This window comes from Pyrgilauda ruficollis, unplaced genomic scaffold (genome assembly GCF_017590135.1).
Source record: "Pyrgilauda ruficollis isolate IOZ18807 unplaced genomic scaffold, ASM1759013v1 scaffold15, whole genome shotgun sequence".
Lineage (NCBI taxonomy): Eukaryota > Metazoa > Chordata > Aves > Passeriformes > Passeridae > Pyrgilauda > Pyrgilauda ruficollis.
Genome location: NW_024513654.1, coordinates 16,681,433 through 16,702,431, shown reverse-complemented (window position 1 = coordinate 16,702,431; position 20,999 = coordinate 16,681,433). Strand labels below are relative to the sequence as shown.

Genomic DNA, 20,999 nt, shown 5'->3' with positions numbered 1-20,999 from the left:
CTCAGCTCCACTCCCACCCATCTCACAGGAGCAGCCAAAGCTGTGACAAAGCTCCCTGGGCCGCTGGGGACTTGGAGCAGACCCCTGCACTGATGCACCCCAGCTGCTAAGAGGGCTCCTTCCTGGCTGAGTGGGTGTCTGGATCCCCAGCGCTTGTGATGAAGAAGGGAAATCATGGCAACAGCCCCAGAAAGTGATTCACAGCTTCCCAGGAAGCACTGTCCTGTCAAGACACCCGTGCTCACTGTCCTACCCACACTCTGCTGACAGACTGAGGCAAGTTCAAGGGGTCAGAGCCCTCAGAGGCAATGCTGAGGGAAGGGAGCCAGCAGAGCCCACTTCAAGTACATCACCAAAGAGAAGGAAGCATGATGCCACCACATCGCACTGCAATAGGAACAGGGAGAAGGGGACAAGGCTCCTGTCAGGGAGCACCCCCTGTCAGTTTTGCGACTCCATGAAGAATTAAGTCAAGGATAAAAAAAAAGTTAATCTCCCTGCTAGCAGAAAGTAACAAAAAAGCCTTGACACTTGGGAGAGGGATCTGCTGGGGTTCATCACTCCTCTTCCAATTGTGAAGGCTGAGCACAGGTAAGGGTGAAAAATACTGGGGGGCCGCAGAGAACTGGAGAAAATTCAGAAGCCACCTCTCTCCCCGAGGGAGCAGAAGTGCCTGGCACAAGCATCATTACCCTGGCTGCCTCAGGCCCCTATGGAAGCAGAGGAAAACACGTAATTCTGGAGGTTGGCAGGAAATTGTAGAGATCACCTAGTCCAGCCCTCTGCTCACAGCAGGGCTAGTTTCAAACAGCACTTATAGACCTCAGGAAACTCTTGTCTCTGTGCCAGCCTCAGAGAGCTGATGGGCTTCAGGGCTTGAGCTGAAGTCAAATGTTTGTAGTAACTGAAAGAGACGGTGCCATTAACCAGGCTGAACACACCACATGAATGTTCACAGTGCCATAATCAAAGGCACCTCCACCATGCACACACATTCGTTCCTCCACCCTTTTACTTTCTCTGCATCTTTGGCAAGATGCAGTTCACTCTCTGCTGGACAGCCAAACAGCCTCTTCATCTGTGTGCAAGAATAAAAAGACAAAGTGCCAAGAGTCATTTGTACAATGAAGACATTGTGTCACAGACTTCTTCATTATCTGTACTGCTCGTGAAGGAAAGAGATCAAAGCCCTCAGTATGGGAAGCATTTGAGTTGACATTCAAGTACAAATCGCTTTGCTCTATTAGATTTTCTGCCACCAGAAGTGATTACATCAGTCAGAATTTGAATACACTGACCTAGATTTTCAGAAGCCCATAAAGAAGAGGGTTATCTCAATCCACTTTCACAGATACATACTGAGACGCTGTTCTAATTGTCAAAAAATTAAGTAAATATTAAAAGTCAACACGTAAAGACAGTGGGTTGAGAGCTGGACTTTGGGTGAGGATGGAAAGAATCTGAGTAGGGAGTGGGAGCAGTAGAATTTTTTCATTTTCAACAGAAACATCTGGGTGTTTATATTTCATATCACTGTTTGAATATCAGCAGGAAGATTGTAAGCCAGTTGACCCAACAAAGCCAGTCAATTTCCTGGTCCTGCTGCTAGGTTTGTTATTGGCCAGTGTCTACCAATGTTTGGGAAATGAGTAATCTCTTACTCATTATCAGTAAAATGTTGTTTTTTCCTTGTTGTTATTTCTAATTTCATCTCAAAAGCAGAGTACAATGGAAACCTTACAGGAGTCTTCTATTGCCTCTTTTGGGAAGATACTGGCACACCTGGGCCTTGTGTCAGGTTCAATCAGAGATCTACTGTCGTGCTACAATTATTTATGGAACAATACATTAGTGAGGAGCCATAAAAAGCCGTATTTCTTATAATACAAAGATAAAAAGTTACCAAAATTTTCTCCAGGAAACAATAATTCAGAGTTTTATGGTGGCAAGGAACTTAGAGTTTTTAGCGGAGAGGACAAATAAGATGACGGTGCTGATCTATTTTATTTAACAATTTTAGTATCCTCCTTTAAGTTTTCAATATACAACAGGAATGTTTCTAAGTAAGCTGAGTCATTAGGGAATGCATCTTTAACCCCTAAGTGAGGAAATGCTTCTATAAGCACTCAAAAATTACTCATTCTTGCAATATATTTTGATTTTCCTCCTTGTGGGCATCCATGCCATAAAGACAAGTTTGTCTTAGGCAATTTAGCAGCAAGTGATTCTAATCAACTGTTACAGTTCTCCTCCCAGCCTCTCTGGGGATCCAGCAGCTCACCTTAAACCATCTTCCTCCCTCATAAATCACATCCGACAGCCCAACCATTCCAGCTTCTTTTCCTCTGCACTGTGCTCAGTTCCACTCCCTGGTCATGATTTCCTTCAGCTCCACATTCCCCATGGTTCAACTGTTTTCCCAACCAAAAAAAACCGACCAGGATTTTGTCTCTTTTAGGAAAACAGTAAAGCTACTCAATCTACCTTCACAGAAGCTTGCTTTTCTTTTTATTTTTTTTCCCCTTTCTTTTATTTTTGGGCGAGGGTATTTTTGTTTGCAAAGAAAATAAAATACAATGATGCCAGAACACACTGTCTTCCTTCAGTCTCACATTCACATCTCTTAAACTTGCAGAGCACCATTAGGAATCTCAGCTCTGTTTCTGACTGTGCTTTTTGCAGAAAGCAGTGTCCCAGACTGCTGAACTCCGTGTGACTTTTAAGTCCTTTGAAATACAGGCCACCCTCCACTTCCATCCATTTCCAACAGGCTCAAGTCCTACGTCTCTTCAACTCAGCCCTGCCCAGCATGTTACTGAGGGATTCTTTGCTCAGTCTCATTCTTGTTTGTGGGATACACAATTAGGGATTACACTGGCCTTCAGCTAAGAACAGTCCAACAAAAGAGCTTTGTAGACCAAATTCATATAAGCTTTAGTGACCTCTTCAGTAAAGAACTAATAATTAGCCCAATTCTGAATTACACGTGATATTTTCTATAGGATCTAGCACCTATGGTTATGACTCCTGTCAAGTCAGAAGACATGCAATCAGAACAGGATTTAAGCCATTTAAGCAAGCAGGACTTAAATTGCTGTGTATGTGGCAAAATAATTCTGGGGTATGAAATAACCCACAGCAATTAGGTTGAAAAAACCACAGAATGCCTGCAGAATAAACATCCAGGGATGATTCAGCTGCAGATCTACCAACCACTGGTAGGAGTGGCGAGAAGCAGGGTCTTGCTCACACTGCTAGAAAACAGAAGCTGCATTTACAGGCTTTGCTTCCAGATAATCCACAAAGCCAAAATGCGTCTCAAGTAGAATGAGCTCCCAGTAGCAGAAATGTCATTATTGTCAGCATCTGCTTTATGCAAATTCAGTGTACAGATTTTGCACAGCACCTTCAAAGTCCATTGCCTTCTTAATTCCCTCCTGACACCAAATCACCCATTCAAATAAATTAAAGGATTAAACTATACAATAAACCATAACAAACACTGTCAGTAGTGCAGCTAGGAAAGGCTTACGAGGTTTAGATGAAGTATGCATAATAATAGACAAAAAATAGATGGTTTGTACACATTCCAAGTTGTTATACAGTACCAAAAGGTAAGTCAGAGTAAAGAAAAGTAAAGAAAGAAAGGAACACACTTTTTTTTAGTTGAAATACAAGAACATATCCTCCAGAGAGGATGTTATGCATTAAATGATCACACAGAAGCTAGGTAATTTTCTTCAGAACAAAACTAAATTTTTGTTGAAAAGATGCATTTTTGTGTCTAAAAATTACTACTAACTAACAATTTACATTTGTAACTACTACTACTACAAACTATTTGGAAATTTCTATTATTTCTGCTTGAGTGAAAGATCAAGTTTTTAAAGCAACAATTACGTATGAAGTGTTTCCATTTTTCAAAATCAAATGCTTTTGTTTTCAAATTAAACTTGGAATTTTGAATTAATACAAGAATTTAAAAGTCAAGAAATAGATTATGTAATATTCCTTCTTAAAAATGGAACTTAAAATATCCACCTTGCCTTGATTCCATGACTTTTTCTCCAAGCGAGGCCACTAATGTCACAGAAAGCTCTGGTTTTAGCGTTACGCTGCGTGCAGCTGTTTCCAGCCAGCTCTGCACATCTGGGCACCTTTCCCACGTGGTCCCTGCAGGAGAGGGGCCAAGATCTGTCCCTGTGCAGGCAGCTGGGGACACCAGGGCACTGTGCTCGGGGACACCAGGGCACCGCGCCAGGCGCAGCCCCGCGCGCTCAGCAGCTCGAGGTGCAAACAGCACAAGCCAAGGGGAGCGTGAGAGTGAGGGCAGAGCAGTGGGAGTCTGTGGAAACCACCATTGGGAGCAATATGGACACGGTAAGGAAAACCGCACAGGATGGAATAAGATTAAAAGTGTAGAGGTGGGGGAAAAGAAAAATGAAAACAAAACCCAAAAAGACATTTTAACAAGTACTTTTGAAACAAAGTGCCAGAGCTTTGCATCCCAATGAAATCACAATAAGTCTCTGTTTTCACTTTCTGTTTTCACTTCAGAATGAGCTTTAGATAAATGTAATTTAATCTAAATTCTTGTATTAGACAAGTGTAGTTTATCTAATTCCTTGTGGATTATTTGCATGTCACTAAGCTAATACATCTCAGTATTGAGCAGTTTTAATTGCTTGGTCCTCAGCTCACCTGACCAGGAAAGGAGCAAGGAGAATGGTGCTCTATTTCTGCAACCACTAGAGAAAGAGGTCACAGTGCGTTCTAGGCACATTTTGTGATAAATTTGCAGCTTCAATGTCTGGTCAGAAAGAAGGTCCATCACTAGGTGAAAGACTTGTGAGTTTCTTTCCTCTCAATCTTTTGTCTGCACCACTTAGTTTGCACAAGTCACACATTCTTCATTACAGTTTTGGACATCACATCATTAGCATTGCTCACTCTTTTTCAAAGCTGAATCCTTTCTTTTCCTCCTTGGCCAACCTGCATCCTATAAAAAACAGATGAAGGCAATACCAGTTGAACATATTCTGCACAGATCTATGGCTAAGATTAAGCATCTGTGTTGCTCATTGCTTCCTGGGGAACCAGTAATTAACATTTTCAATCAAATGAAGTCTAGCCACCTAGCAGGCACAGTAAAGTTTGGAACTTGTTACAGTCGTGCCTATCTCCAAGAAAATATTTCAATTATCTTATTTCCAGAAAAAAGAAAGTTCCAAAATGTCATATCCAAAAATTTTAAAAAGTATAAATCATGAGTGAGCCTTTTTTTTATAAAAGACTGACAGTGGCTAACAATACGATTCACAAAACCAAGAGAGATTGACAGACATGATCTTTTTCCCTTGGTGTGTGATTAGAAGAGTTGTGAACTAGCATCATTTCTGACTCCTCTCAATTTTCATTTCCTCAAAAGGAGGCCCGAGACTAAAGTTGAACAAGAACCAGAAAGCTTTTGGAGGTAAAAACTTAGCGTTGCAGAGTGACATGGCATGAGGAAAAAAAAAGAAGGCTGGGGAGGAAAAACATCCAAGAGAAAGGGAGTTATAACTACAAAAATATCAGTATTCAACAGAGAGCTAGTCTCCTCGCTGCAAAGGCAGAGATAACCTTAGTTAGTCTCTGCAGTAGTTATTTCCACTGATTTTGTTCTGCTACCTTTTTAATGCTGCTTGAGGTCTAACCCAGGATTTCACGTGAACGGGAAACTCCCACTTTGCCACAAGAAAAATTCTGCTCCCTTTGTTCTTAAAGATTGTTATTCCCCTTTTGCATTACAAAGTTGAGAAAACCCCAGAAAACATTTCAGATCCTTCTAATTTTGAGTAAGCTTTTTTTCCCCCACCCTTCCAGACTCAGTTGTTAATTTTGGCTCATGGGAAACATTGCTGAAGTCTTCATCAGCACTTCCTTTTTCTTAAAATGGAGGTTTAAACTTCATCTTGACATGCTGCAAGCCAAAACCAAGCTTCTACCTGGAGGAAAGGATTAGGGCCCACTCAAAATGAGGGGGGGGAAACCGCAAAATCTTCTACTCTAGATGCAAAACCACTTATATCAGCCAGGATGACATGAGTCAGATCAATGCAATACCTGCAGGCAGCACGGAATGCTTTCAGAGTATTGCTCAAACAAAGTCAGTGCAGCTTGCTCCAGCCAATCTCCAAAAGAGATTTCTAGAATCAGTAACACAATGCTTTAGCCAGCTGTCACTTGGTGAAGATGATACCAAAATGCTAAGGAGAAACTATATTTAAAAAAAAAAAAAAAAAAAAAAAAAAAAAGAAGAAACAAAAACAGCTGGAGTTTTCATTTTCAGATATGCCACAGAATTTGTTTCCCCTCTGAAAAATTACTGAGATGTAGAAGCAGGAGAAGGGGAAAGGGAGTATGGAGAAAACACCGTAACCTTCCGGTGCAAAGAGGCTTTCTGCAGGTGGGGATGCACAACTGAGAGTGCTGAATGATGAGGTGTAGAGGGCTGGTAATTTTCAAAGACGAATAAAAGTAATTTGAAATTTCTAAGGAAATTCTTCACATTGATTTCACATCCAGTTAACGCGGAGTACCTTCCTTCTTGCAAAAGATTATTTAATTAGATAATTAACATCTCTACTCCCAACATTGATATAGGCTTACATTATCATCATGCAATTTTGTGTCTTAAACCCATCTAAACCAGTAAAATTAGAAAATAATTTATTGTGCTAGGAGAAAGATATAAAATAATGATATCAGAAACAGTTTTTTGGTAAGAATATTAAAAACACAGAAAGTTACACATCCATGCAATTAAATCACATGATTTCTGTGCCTTCACGTCAAACTTCAAATTCTGTGGGAAAACTTCATTGTGTACAATTACCAGTAGTAAAGTAATGTGGCTTTGGAGCCAGCCACCTCCTAGGATTGCTCCCGTGCTTCCTACCACTCAGTTTTCCCTGTGATCAGTCTGCCACCACTGCCTCTCCTGCAGCACTGCCCAAGAGCTGCTCTCTTTTCTCAAGCAGGAGTCACAGCCCTGGAGTTCACCTTCCTGTGAAGAAGTGTGACACTGATGAGCTCATCATGAGGTCTCTTCTGCAGAGCTGCTCACTGGGGTCATGAGGTGGCTCTTGATTTTCTCACTAATTCCAGCAGAAAATAAGGGTCATCGTTCAAATCAAAGAAACTGCATGGGAGCTGTAAATCCTTGTTTCCTGTCCATTATTGACTTAGTGAGTTAAACATTACACCACAAAAACCACAGAACCTTTGCCAGTTGATGCAGCAGTGTCTCCAGCTACCTCCAGGCTTACTATACTGTCCCACAAAATCCTCATTCCTTTCCCATGTCCCCAGAGCTCACAGACCCCCCAGAACATCTCTCTTGTATCTTGCCTGGCCTTGGGCTGAGGAGCAGGCAGTGCAGGCTGCAGTCACACTGCTTTCACACTGAGTGAACCAGGGTCACTTCCTCCCCTAAAGGGGTGGTTAAAATGGTGCAAACACCTCTTGCCTCTGCCCAGCTAGTGATTTCCACAAATCTTGAGAGCACTTATATCTTGGCACCTCTCTGCTGCTCTGTATAATTGTGCTGAGTTGCGTAACGAGCACACAAATTACTGGAAGACTGACATAAGCTGCAGTTGCATAACTTGTTTCCTCCTGAAACTAGTGAAAAACGACACTATCACTACCACACAAGTTTCAGCTGTCTTGTTCTCTGGCAGCACTCTTGACCTGGGGGAGAACCCTTCTCCTGAGAGTGAGCATGCCTGCCCATGTCTCCCCATCACTGCTCCCTCATGGTCCTTTCTGCCAGCGTTTGTCTCTAGCTACCAGCCATGACTCTGGTTTGATGCCATCCCAGCTTTCTTACACCACATCACACCACACTTTATATGCCATAGTTTTTATATATATGTAAATAAAGAAAAAAGCAAAGAAGAATTCACATGTATATATAAAAATAATATTTATATGTATATGGTTGCATAGATAAATAAAATGGAGATATATGTGCACTATCATGAGCTGGACAATCACCAGAAGTGCCACACATCCATTTCTAATAGTCTCATCCTGGAATTCTCACTCAAGCAGAATGAAAATGCAGTTGTACCCTGACAGCCACTGTCAAAGGTAGTTGGACAGACACCAGCTACCTTTGTGTGACCTGAGTCCAAACTTGCATCCTGCTGTTTTTCTAATGCTGCTGTCTGGAATTTTCTGCCTTAAAAGGCAGAAGTACCTTAAGCATACAGTTTAACAGCATAATTATTAGAAATCTCTTACAACAGTGGATTTCATATACATTGCAAGAAGCAAAACAAACTTCTAAATCCCACTCCTTGTTAGAAGCTTCGTAGGTGCTACAGCTACATTATATAATCAAGATTTGTAATAACAGCATGAGGAAATAAAAAAATAAAAAAATAAAAAGCCCCATTGTTTTGTCTAAGTATTAGTGCTTTGTAGATAACAGACACACATCAGCTTTTCAGGTATCTGAAAGGACCAGTTACTGCCAAGTCAAACTTAAATGTCTGTAATGAGAAAGTTTTGATTATATTCTGCTAACAAAGAAGTAAATACAGCTTCCACAAAATACACAGATTTCTTCAGTCCTGGTTTAGAACCTCACTGTAGCTACCAGGACTAAGTAACTGCTGAATGCAGAAGGCCCACACTATGATTTTAGCCTCTTGGAAGAGTTTTTTTCCTCTATTTATATAGCTCCTGGCACCTAGATTTTTGTCAGGGTTTCAAAATAATATTTTAAATAAATAATAGTAATTGAATTAGTACTAAGTGCAAATTAGGATCTAGCAGGATGGCTAACTTCTACAAACAGGACTGATGCTAGTCCACATAAGCACTAATTTATCCCACTGCCCTATGGTGAAGAGGTCTAAAAGAAAAGCAGTGAAGCAGTAAGCTGAAGTTCAACAGACAAAGGAAATAAAACAGAGAATCAGCTTGTTGTGCTGCTATGGCTGAGTGCATGTGCCTTTCCACATTTTACATGCTCTGCTCTTTTGTTATCTGTCCATAGCTTTCAGAGTTTAACAGTGCTCTTCTGCAAGCTGTGCCAAGTGCAGAGGGAAATAAAATTCCTTCTTCTGAAAAATGGTTTAATTACTCAAGATACAAATCTGAGTCAAAAAGAGGGAAAAAAAAAAAAAAAGAAAGAAAAGCATACTGCATATTGGCTAAACTATGCAATTAATCTCCAGAAAGAAAAGGATTCAGAGCAGCAGGCACAGAGCCCAGGTTCAACAGGGTGGGAAGAGGGGGTTAGTTAGGAGCATAGCACCAGGATTTGCAAGAGAGTAAATAAAATAGTAAACTCTCAGTTATGGTACTTCCAAAACAGTATTGCTACACAGACTTGTTACCCACCAGCCAGTTGCAAGGTCTAAGGCAGTGATTTTGCTTCAGCTTGCTGGTCTAAGAAAGAGGCCTGCTACGTGACATGAAGTGGAGATGCCATGAACTGGAAAAGCAATTCTCCACAGGTGAGTCACAAGAAACATCAGACAAGCTGAATCAATGGCCAGCCATGGCTATGGGAACAGAGAAAGGACAATGGAAACAATGGAAACAATCATACCCACAGAACAAGTAATTACATAGTTTTTTGCTTTCCTCACCTCAGTAGTACCAAAGCCAATAAGCCATTTTTAACTTCCCTGAGGCTCCAAGTTTGGGTTACGCCTGATCACACCGGAATTGTTGCTGACAAGAAAACCTGACAGCCTCAAAGGCTCCATCCTGCAGCTCTAGGCCAGCATGGCCCTGCTGCCCCAACCATCCCAGCCCCTCCAGAGCCCCCTGCCCTCCCACAGCCCCCGTGCCTCCTTGGCCTCCTCACCATGGCACCGGGCCCTCCGTCACAGCCAGCCACGAGAACACGGGAGGGTTGGAGCTTCCCCACCACCGCAGTCCAGCACGAGCTCAGGCCACTTCAGTGAGCACAGGGAGCCAAACCGAGACCTCCCTGAAACAGAGGACACAAAAATCTTCTCTCCTGCTCCTGTGAGCTGGGCTCAAATAGACTCTAGAGGTGAGGAGGTAACAGAGACTCTCCTGCCCCCAGGGGGATTGACTTTGGGAGTCAACACCTGAAACAGAACCCAGCCTGCCTGGAGCTGAATAGAAGAGGAAAAGGGTCAGACCAAGAGCTTGGCCACTCAGACATAGTTTTCAGGACAGGTTGTGAGGGATAAGCCTGCATTTGCAGCAGGACTTGTGCATGCAATGTATTACAGATTCTCAGGGGATGCAGGGAGTGATCGCCTGACTGCCCAAGGGATAAATCATGGCAAACCTGGCAAAGCAGTTGGCAGGACTCAGCCACTTTCCTTAGAGGACAAGGGGAGGTTGTCAGCAGCTGCTCAGGAGAAGTATTTTGGCAGTACCAGGAAGAGAGGACACCTGTGGAAACTCCTAGGCTAAAAACAGAGGGGAAGGCAGCTGGTGGGCATTTGCATTTTCTGTCAGCTCAGCTGAGAAGGACACTTCTGATCTCACAGGTTTTGTAAGTTGCAAGTGTTGGGGAAGCTGCTTGTGCAGTTTTAAGTCATTCCATTTCCCAAGTTCCTTTGTCTAGAGATCTTGACAAATTCCACTGTCTCAGCTATTTAGACTAGTTCTGGAAGTTTTGTAAATAAATCCCTTAAAGGGGCTGTGAAATTACCCATGTTTGTTGTTTGTTAGGGGTGTAATTTTTCACAGCTGCTGTGAAAGGCTGAAAAGGTGTGCAAATAGACACCAACAAAATTTCTAGGAGAACTTTTTCATATTCTTTTGATAAAGAGGGTGCATCTTGTTCACCTTAAAAACAGTTTTTCCTGTAGCTCATCCTCGATTTTGGACTACTCAATGCCCTGAATTGTTTGCTGTGTAGTTCTGAGGACAAATAAAAATATGTGCCATGTAAATTCTCCAGGAAGTACAGGTAGCCCCTCCTTTTCCATCCCTTTAAATCACATATCTGCAGTATTGAAGTCTCTCTCAATAGACTGATACCATGTTTCTGCCTGTCTGGCCTACTAATCATCCCCTTTGGACTGCTGGCTTTTTTATTTTCCACAAGTAAAACCTGCTATCTCAAATCTGAGCATGGAAGAGCACTCCAGTCCATGTGCCTGTAGATCTTTTTAACTTAGTCTTATGCTTGATGACACAAAAATATATTTGCATTTATGCTGACCGAAGGGGGAGTTCCCTCTTGCAGGTCACTGTGTTTTGCTGCTGTGGGAATTTCCAGAAAGAAAGAGATAACAATAAGGAAAGGCTGTGTGTGGATGTGGAGTCTGAACCACTCCAGCAATAAGAACCTGAGGGCTGAAACCATCTGTGCTCTGGTGGGAAGGATATATCAGTGCAACACTCCATCCATACCTGACAGCACTGCACGCTGCACCAAGGGACAGAAACAAAAGCACTTTCCCAGCCTCCTTTCTCCTCTTCCCCTGTGCACACCTATAGCCTTGGTCACAGCAACCATTCCAGACTGGGAGACAAGGTGATTAGTAATCTCTTTGAGAAGAAAGCAGTTTGAAAAGAATGATTAAAAACTCAGCATCGTTTCCCACAGCTGAAGGGCCCCCTGCGTTGGTTCTGTTCCCTTTAAAGCCTGGAATGCTTATGCTGGTTAGTTTGGGAGACAGTATGGGACTTTTTTCAGTAAACAACTTCAAATTTCCCTAAATTAGAAACACATTTAAGTTTTGGAAAACAATTGTTTGGCAGTTGCTTTTACAAGAAAACCATGCTGCAAACACAGCTCCAGACTGCTACAAAGACCTTTCAGGTTGGATTGCACTGAGCAATGCAGGACCAGTGTCAATATTTGAGCATGCAAATCCAGGGCTTTGACGTGGTTTGCATGTAAATGTGATGCTTGGTTCACACTCCAGTCAGTCCATCCCCCAGGGAAATCTGTGAATAGTTCCAGTGGGGTTTCATGCTTTCAGAGAGTCCAAGACAGATGATTTTTTCAGATACAGATCCATTACTAGTTCAAAAAGGGTTGCATGGATTTGAACAGGTAATAGAGGAAGCTTAATACTTGTGCATGGAAGGAAGAATAAGTGAAGTGACTGCTGAAGCCACTAAGATAAAACCACATCAGAGTTATTAATTCCTTCTAATGATATTGAGAGGCAACAGATGTCAATTAAGTGATGTCATCACAAATTGCTTCAAAATTAATTTAGAGATAGCATTACCCAAAGAGATGCTAGTTTTTCATATAATCCAGATAACACACTAGATCAGCCAAGTCACTAAGCCCATTGTTGATACACATTATTTTTCATAATAATAAATCACAAAAAAATCATAAGACATCATAGTTATAGACCAGAACTGTGTAGGTTTTCTCCTGTGAAGTGCTTGCACTTGATCAACATGAGGGAGGACAAAGCCTTTTCCAGCACTGAATATTGACTGAGAGTGGCTCTAAGCATCCTATGCTCACTCCAAAGCACGTGAGGAGCCCACTTTACAGCAGCACTGAAAGCACTCCCACCAAGTACAAACCTGTTCCTTTGCAGGGTTATGCTCTTTTCTCAAAATTGACAGGCTGGGTATCATTTGAAACATTATCACCAAATTTCAAGAGAAGTGCAGGACTAAATTGCCAGTGACAATTTGGGAACTCCTGCAATTCACAAGAACAGACAAAGAGTTCAATATTTAATGTGTGCCTAAGAGTTAAGATAGAGAAATGCATAAAATCTTCTTTCTCTGAGCTTTATTAAATTTTGAAGATATAAAGTAGATAATAGCAACACCAAAAACATTCATTTTACAGCTTCAAAGGTCTCTGCAAACATCCTCTATTTACTCACAAATGACCACAGTTCTGCTTTCAGCAGATTAGATAGGAAGCCTGTGTGGAACATCATGTCACATTATAAAGAGGAAGGAAGCTAGGAGAATTTTGGAACAGAAGAGAGAAAGTTTGGTTTGGTTTTCTTACATAAACCTTTACAAGCAAGTGTCATGCCCTTCCTTTTGTCTGGTAAAGATTTGTGGTAAAGACCATGGGGAAATGCAAATATAGGAAGTAACATCTATAAAATTCTGTTTTCAAATCTCACCACTATCAATACACAGAATTTACTGTTCTCTCACGCTCAGTGGCACAGTATATGCTGAGCTTTCAATGAAAACAGGAAAAAACCAACCCTTATTTGCTTTATCTCCAGTATAGGTTTTCATTGAATTGCAAAGGCCAGAAGTTATGTGTTTGTTTGGGTCTCCTGCTCATGAATTTTTCTCACATGCACAACTGAATTTAGACTAAAGTAAACTGCTACAGAAAGCACTTCCAAGTACACACAACACACAAATGGATTCAATCCCTCAGAGTTTAGAACCTAAATTACCTTCAAAAGCATTGGAGAAATAGGGAACATGTATGCTAGGATTACGTCATGAGGATGACATACACATATTTCTAGTATGGGGTTCGAAAAAGCCATTCCAGACATGTATTAGTCAAATATTCATTTAACAGCCTTTTTTTTTTTTTATTTTGGAGTATTCCAAGTTCTTGCAATAATGAGCCTTTAAACTGAGGTTCCAGGTCTGATTGGCTACAGATTAAGTACTGATATAACCTGGGGGAAATTCCATAGTTGAGGAAACACATTCTTGGTGTGTGTCTGAAGTAATGCAAATGTTGAGGATGTGAGGAATAGGCAGGACCATTATGCAACACATTGCCTCCTTCCTTGGCCAGTTTGATCATCCTCAGTAGCTGTCAGGCTCCACTGTCAGTGCCAAATCAAACAATCATCTCACCTGACTTAACAGCAAGCACAGTTTTGCCTGCAGCTGACTAGAATTCTTCTAGTACTATATAAAGTACTACATCAACTCTTAAGCTTCATACAAAAAGCAGAATAATCCCCATGAGTTTAGTTACAACCTTTCCTGTGGGTTTTGCTCAGAGGTTTCCTACAGCAACATATGTAAGTACCAGTTAGCCTTACCCTTGCTTACTCAGAGAGCCAATAGTACATGAAACAGACTGCTACAGTGTACAGTTACAAAATATACTGTAAGGTATAACTCATTAAAACCACAGATTATCCTTGCCAGATGCTCAGAATTTGCCAAGCTGAATTAAGTGGGATTTCTAGAACAGAAAGGATAAGTTTGGGGCATCTCAAAATGCTAAACAGCTCCAAGAAATCAGAAAATGGACTTCTCAAAATGGCTAAACACCACCAAGAAATCAGAAAATGTTTTTTTCCTCCTGCATTCGGCAGAAAAGAAAGAATACTTCCCTCTGTTTCAAGAACACACCAGAATACCTAAGATTACAACCATCACAAAGACTGAGGGTTCTTCCTCACAGCTTAATAGATTAATGACAGATTCCAGTATTATTTTAAGCCTCAATTTTTGCTCTCAGTATGCATCATGTTCTTAACAAGGAAGAGAAGGGTTGCTCTTCTATGATATCCAGAGAGCAGAGAGAGTATTTGAGTAGCAAGATTGCAGCATTTTGTATTGTTTATGAAGACGTTTATGAACATTATTTCCTGTCATCAAAAAGACACAGTGTCTCAAATGTCTTCACTTTGCTGGAAGTACTAAGGGTTCTCTTTTCCACTGGACAAACGGCCTCTGTAAGGTCACACGACCCTCTAGACATAACATAAGGACAAAGACATTTTTGGATGATGATGTTTAAGTGTTCTTTCCACACTTTCTACATTATTTGTGCTTTCTCTGTTTCCATCATCGTCCTGGGAATTTTATTAGTAATACAGGATAGGATGATAACAAGCATTAAAATGTTTTGTAGGAGACATTAGACACCCGTGTGGATCTCTGCTGAATGAGACATCAAAGACTTGCTTATCTCTTCATGCCTAATTTTTTCAGTGTGACTTCTGTGATACATTTTGATCTTCTGTATGTAACTGTTCTAGCAATGCATAACCATTTTGTTCTGTCTTAGGATCCTGAAAGGTTTGTTTCTCTTCCCCTGAAATCTGCTTGAAAGAACTATCTACTTTGTAGAAACCCTGTTTATATTCCTTGACAGGATTTTGCATGCAAGTAACAACTGATATGGTTCTGAAGGACCAATGCTCCCATTTAAAGGGCTGCTTAGTAAAAGTTATTCAAGAGTCTCAGAAATATAATAATAACATTTCACTGACTTTTTAAACCGTATTCTTTAATATTACATTTCTACAAAATTGAAAACTATTTTAAAATAACATATGACTCAGGAGTAAAAGTAAACTACTCACTTCTGAAATAATATTAAAAACCTCTGCAACTCTGAAATTAAAATGGATGTCAGTCTCTTTTCCCAGTTAACAAGAGAAAAGACAAGAGAAAATGGCCTCAAGTTGGGGCAGGGCAGGTTTAGATTGGATATTAAGAAAAGGTTCTTCACTGAGGGTTGTCAAGCACAGGATAAGGCTGCCCAGGGAAGTGGCTGACTCACCATCCCTGGAGGTATTTAAAAGATGTGTAAATGTGGCACTCAGGGACAGGGTATAGTGGTGGACTTGGCAGTATCAGGGTAATGGTTGGACTCTATCTGAGAGGTCTTTTCCAACCTAAACAATTATATGATTTTATAATTCAAATAAATTACACCGATGCGCAAGGAACCATACCTGTTCCTAATCTGAACAGAGGAATTAATAAAATGAAACATAATATGATTTTAAAAGAATGAACATATTTATTCTCTATTAAAAAGAGACAGTACATCAAGGTAAAAAATATAAATATCAAAATCATTTAACAGCTAGCCAGCCACCATGACTTGGCAGCAATATTTTGCAAAATCATTGCATAACAATTTTTTCTGGCAGATTAAACTCCACAAAATCTATGATGTGTACCTTTTCTGTTTACATCATAAATCATCCTACAACAGTAAGATAATGTTCTGGCGTATGTATAAAACATCATACAGTAACATGATACATGCTTTATGAAAGCTGGAAAGAAGGAAAGGAGAGAGAACGTCTCTTAATGCTTCCCTTAAACCTTAGACTCAAATTTAAGCAACAGATATTCACTTTTCCATTTGCAGTCCCTTAACACAGGCAGTTCCAAGTACACACACAAATACACAAATATATTAAGAGGATTTGTTATAAATAGCTATTGCTTTTGTAGGCAGCTTCAAATATACAATCTTCTGTATCTCTTTAAAAAAATAATGTCCCAGTTTAGTCTATAAAAAATAAGAGTTCATCCACAGGTAAATATTCTTAATTAGAATGTGACTCTGTGAATGTCCCAAAGAGTTTGTCCCAGTGTGTGAAGTAGGGAGCATAGTTTGATTTGAATTTCAGATGGTGGAGATCATGATGTGGTGCTCCTCCGTACAATCCAAAAGGCACAAGTCTGTGAGTTGACCACGGGAGGTCATATCCAGAGTGGTCCTCCACTGACAAACCAATATTTACAAGGAAGAAAATCATTTCTGTTAAAGGATGGCATCCCAGGAGCAGCGGGTTTATAGCAGCAAAAAATCCCAGTGAGAGCAACTCCCACACGCTGGAATACTGTGTAGTAAGGGCGAACGTCGACACGTGCTTGTGATGCACCTTGTGGAAGGTCTTGTAGAGCCAAGGCACCTTGTGATGAAGCAAATGCCACAGGAAGTACTCAAAATCAAACAGCAGCAGACAAACTGCGACTTGCAGCAGGACTTCAGGCAGCTCTGGAGCTTTCACTGGTAGATTCATGGGTCTCCAGTACCAGTGTAGAAACGTCACCGGGAAGATCAAAACAACATGGTGATATACACTTTGAATAATGCAAGGCACCATCATTCCAAGACTTGGATAGTTCTGTGGCTGGATTTTGTATTTTCTCAAGTCTGGTAGTCTAATGCTTAAAAAGTCCAGTGCAATATATGGAAGACAGAAAGCCATGTATGCTGTAAAAGAAAACAGCACTGGAAAAAACGGTGACTTGATCAATGGCTCCTTTGCGGTGACAAAGTCCCAGAGAGGCTGCAGGCACAACCTGTCCCGCTGTCCCTCCATCGGAGAGCTGAGCAGCACCCGCTGCGGCAGGCTGCAGTTCATGCTGGTTGCAGTCTGAGGCAGCTGGAAATCCTGCAGGTTTTTATGCAGCCTGCTGAAGCAGTGACTCCACCCCCGAAATTCTCACATAGCAGTGTGTATCCTTAAAGGGAAAGCTCCCTTTCCTGTCATACAGAATGCAATATAATGCATTACAATCTCAGAACAGAAATAGCTGGCCAAGGTTATCAGCAGAGCTCTACCAGAGACTTGCACAGTAGGAAAAAGAAGCAGAAGTGCAGAACTCTAGTGGTGGAATTCAGAGAAAGAGTTGGAACATCTTCCATTCCACTTACTGCAGACACTTCAAAAGTTGCTGTTTCTTATTAAGTTTGAAATGTGCCATCCTTTGTTATCATTTTGTCTTTATAGATAAGGCAATAAAAAATACCATTGATTTTTTTTTTTAATGTGACTGCTACCTAAATTCCAGGTCAGACCTGTGGGTATCTGGTGGGTAATGGCTGTGTGCAAACACACATTTCCTTAATGATCCCTTGGTTATAAAAGAGCCTTAGTTAAAAACTTAAGGAGACCTACAATACACTTCTAGTGTGGATGTGGTGGCTGTGACTTATCTCCATCTAACATGATATTTGTGGTCACATTCTCCTTTATGTACCTGTATCTACTTGACATGGAAAAATTCACCTGACCTGACTAGATGCAAAATTGAGCCAACCACTTTTGAAGAACATAAGATCCCCCAGTTGCAGAGAAGAATAGAGGGTAAAGTCTCATTATACCTCCACACAGATGCTTAGTGACCAGTATTATCACAATATTACAATATTCACTCCATATCTCAATGGCTCTATTAGCAAGTTGATATGAAAATCCTCCTTTACCCATGTATCAAACTAACATATGCACATAAAAGATCCACCCATTAGTCCCATGTCCTTTAAAGGATCTTCCTCTGGCCACAGGCAAGCACACCACAGGCAGAAGCCAGCAGGCTTGACTCCAACATTCCTAATTTGCTAAAAGCTTTTAGAGGTAATTGATGGAAGTTTTGATTTAACCACTAAGACATCACTTCTTTTGTGCTTTTAGAAAAAGAAAAACAAAGCTTTGAACATTTAGGGAAACAAAGCTTGCCATAAGCTTCCTATGAACTCACCTCTTTTGTCAGTAAAGCATTTATTCTAATATTGGAAATGAGGTCAACTTCCTGGATGACTTTATTAGCTTGTTCAGATGATTTTACTTCTTTGCTAATCAGAAAATAAATCTGATGGGGCAAATGTGAGACTGTATTTCCTTGCTGTTGAATAATTAGGTATTATTAATTAGCAGTGACCTTTTCTGAATATGCATTAAGTTTGCTTTTGGTTTCAACTGTTTTCTTTTCATTAGATTCTGTTCCCTCCTTAGGCTCCAAGAATTTTACTTAAGTAGTAACATTATCTGTGCTATTATTCAGGCAATCAGTAGGTCCTTGTTGGAGACAGGTTTCTACCTGTTCCACATATATTTTGGAATTCAGATTCCGTGCTGTTATGAGATTATTTGTTGAATTAATTTATTTAAACCATTATCTGTTGTGAATTAAAACCTGGTGCAAGACACTAATCTAACAGGTGAGGATCTATATCCAAATGCTTCTGGCTGCATTTTATCCTAACCTCTACTTCACAATAAGGCATTTATAACATGATCACCACCTGGGTCCAAGAATATTAATGTGATTTCTGTTGATTTATACAGTCACAATCAGAAATTAAGCCTCCCAGATGGGATAAGTGATCCTCTCTTATCATTATGCAGGGAATCAATTTATTTTATAATGTATTCCAAATCTCACTGAAGGGAGACTGACATAAATTGCTCAGCCGCCTTGAAGACACTCCTCCGACTAATCCCTACAGATTCGTGAAGTCCCAATAAGTTTTAGAGCCATTTAGAGCTGCCCACAAGTTATATTTTAAAGAATAGGCATTTTGCCTGCAGATTAGGTCATAGAAGAATATTCTTAAATCCCTTAAGGAAAAATAACGGAATCCTGCAGCGCTGTTTCTAGGGTATCCTGCAACACGAAGCCCAAGCAAGGCGCAAGGAGCAGCACTTACCTGCGCGGCTGGCGCCGCCCCGAGCCCGCTCCGCCGGGCTGCCCGCGGGAGAGCCAGAGCTCAGCTCCGCAGAGGACAGACCCTCATCCTCCAGGATCCGAGTCCGAGCCGCCTGGCTTAGCCACCCAATGGCATTTATCGCGTATCTCCGCTCTGCTAACTTCAGTTTCCTTGTCAGCACAAGGTATGACACAAAAAAAAGACAAAGTACACACAAATCCCTTCTGTACCTTACTCAGCGACACAACCCCAGCTTTTTTCACTTAGTTTACAATGCTGCCAAACTTTCCCATGTGTTGCAAGAATCTCTCAAAAACTCACTCCTGCTACAGAGTTTAGGTTGAAGGGCACATAGTTTGGAATGAGGCCCCACAAAGGGTCTTAAATAGATTCCACATGAGCGCAAGACGCAAGCACCTACCCCAGGCTGCACTGTTAGGTACGGGCTACAACGTAAACAGCACAGCCCTACAGCGGGTAGCAGGAAAATAAGGGAAAGTTAGCGGGAGAGAAAACTAGAATCGACATACTGAAACTAATGCAGCATTAGAGGGGAAAATTCTTTTTCCATCCTCCTCTTCTCCCCCTCTGTATGGTAGTATTATTGTTGTACCAGAGATAAGGCAACATCCCAGAACACGCAGAGCCCTCTGCCGGGAAAAGCGTGCTGGGCAAGAGGGCTGGGACCAGCACCAGGGAAGCAGGGCAGGCACCAGGAGCAGCGGCACTGCCTGCTCGCGTTTTCAAGGAAGCTGTTACCATGCTGGCACAGCGCGGTGCTCACGCCCGGACTCACCTGCCCGCCGAACCGGTGCGGGGCCGTCCCGCCCGCAGCCCCGCCCGGTCCCGCCCGGTCCCGCCCGCAGCCCTGCCCGGTCCCGCCCGCAGCCCTGCCCGGTCCCGCCCGGTCCCGCCCGCAGCCCTGCCCGGTCCCGCCCGGTCCCGTCTCCCCGCGAGCGGCAGCGCCGCCTGGTGCCCGTCCTTGGCCCCGCCGCCGGCTGGAGGATAAGGGAGCCGGGAAACGCTCCTCGGATCCAGGGATAACCAACTACACACTGCTCTGCAGCTGCACGGAAAGTTGGTAGGCACGGGTCTGTCACAGGCTTTATAGGTGTAATGGGTTTGGAGGGAAGGAGGGCGCTTGGACTCCATCTTAGAGGTCTTTTCCAATCCTAAATGATTTTATGAATCTAACCTATAGTTCCCTTCTGTTTAGTTAATCTGCATATTAAAATGCAGGATCTGGATACAAATAAGTGAGATAAAACTCTCCTCGCATTCCTGGTAAGCAGCTTGAACCCTGAGCCCACAGGGATGCTGAGAATTTCAGGACGAAGAACACCCATTCCTCTTCAGTTTTGATTAAAAACTTTAGCCTAAACACAAAATAGTTTTCACAACAGAACCAACACATTTTCTTCTTCAAATTTTTAATCTCCCCAGCCAAGCTTCACTGAAAACTTCTCCAGCCAGTATCAAACATAATCAAAGGTCACTTTTATATTAGCTTCCAACAATGGCTGATGATGGAAAACTGACGGTGAAGTAAATTGCTAATTCTCAAGCTTTACCTTAACAGGATCCTTTTTCAAAATAATAACCACTAGGAAAATATCCTACAATCCTTTCATTCAGAATTCTTAACTCAGGAATGAGAAATTGATTTGTATTCTCAGCAGCTTACAGACATAATTTCCAGAAGAGTCGGAATGCAATGCAGACACTTCCACTCAGAAAATAAGAATTAGGCAGTCCTGTTGCAGATGTGGCTAGTGTCCCACCAACCTTCATAGTTTTTTATTTCATTGATGATTTCAATTATTTTGGTCATATAAAGTTTTATGAA

General features: G+C 41.6%; 1 protein-coding gene across 1 annotated transcript; it reads right to left on the bottom strand.

The window, feature by feature from the left end:
• Window positions 1–15,712: 15,712 nt before the first annotated feature.
• Window positions 15,713–19,955, bottom strand: CH25H (cholesterol 25-hydroxylase). The gene is made up of 2 exons (XM_041461308.1): window positions 19,154–19,955; window positions 15,713–17,206 (listed from the first exon to the last, which is right to left on the bottom strand). The coding sequence occupies exon 2, from the start codon at window positions 17,082–17,084 to the stop codon at window positions 16,260–16,262; it is 825 nt and encodes a 274-aa protein (XP_041317242.1). The 5' UTR covers window positions 17,085–17,206; window positions 19,154–19,955; the 3' UTR covers window positions 15,713–16,259.
• Window positions 19,956–20,999: the final 1,044 nt, after the last annotated feature.

Bases quoted from the DNA above. Each gene is read 5' to 3' on its own strand.
- CH25H (XM_041461308.1), bottom strand. From the start codon at position 17,084: ATGAACTGCAGCCTGCCGCAGCGGGTGCTGCTCAGCTCTCCGATGGAG.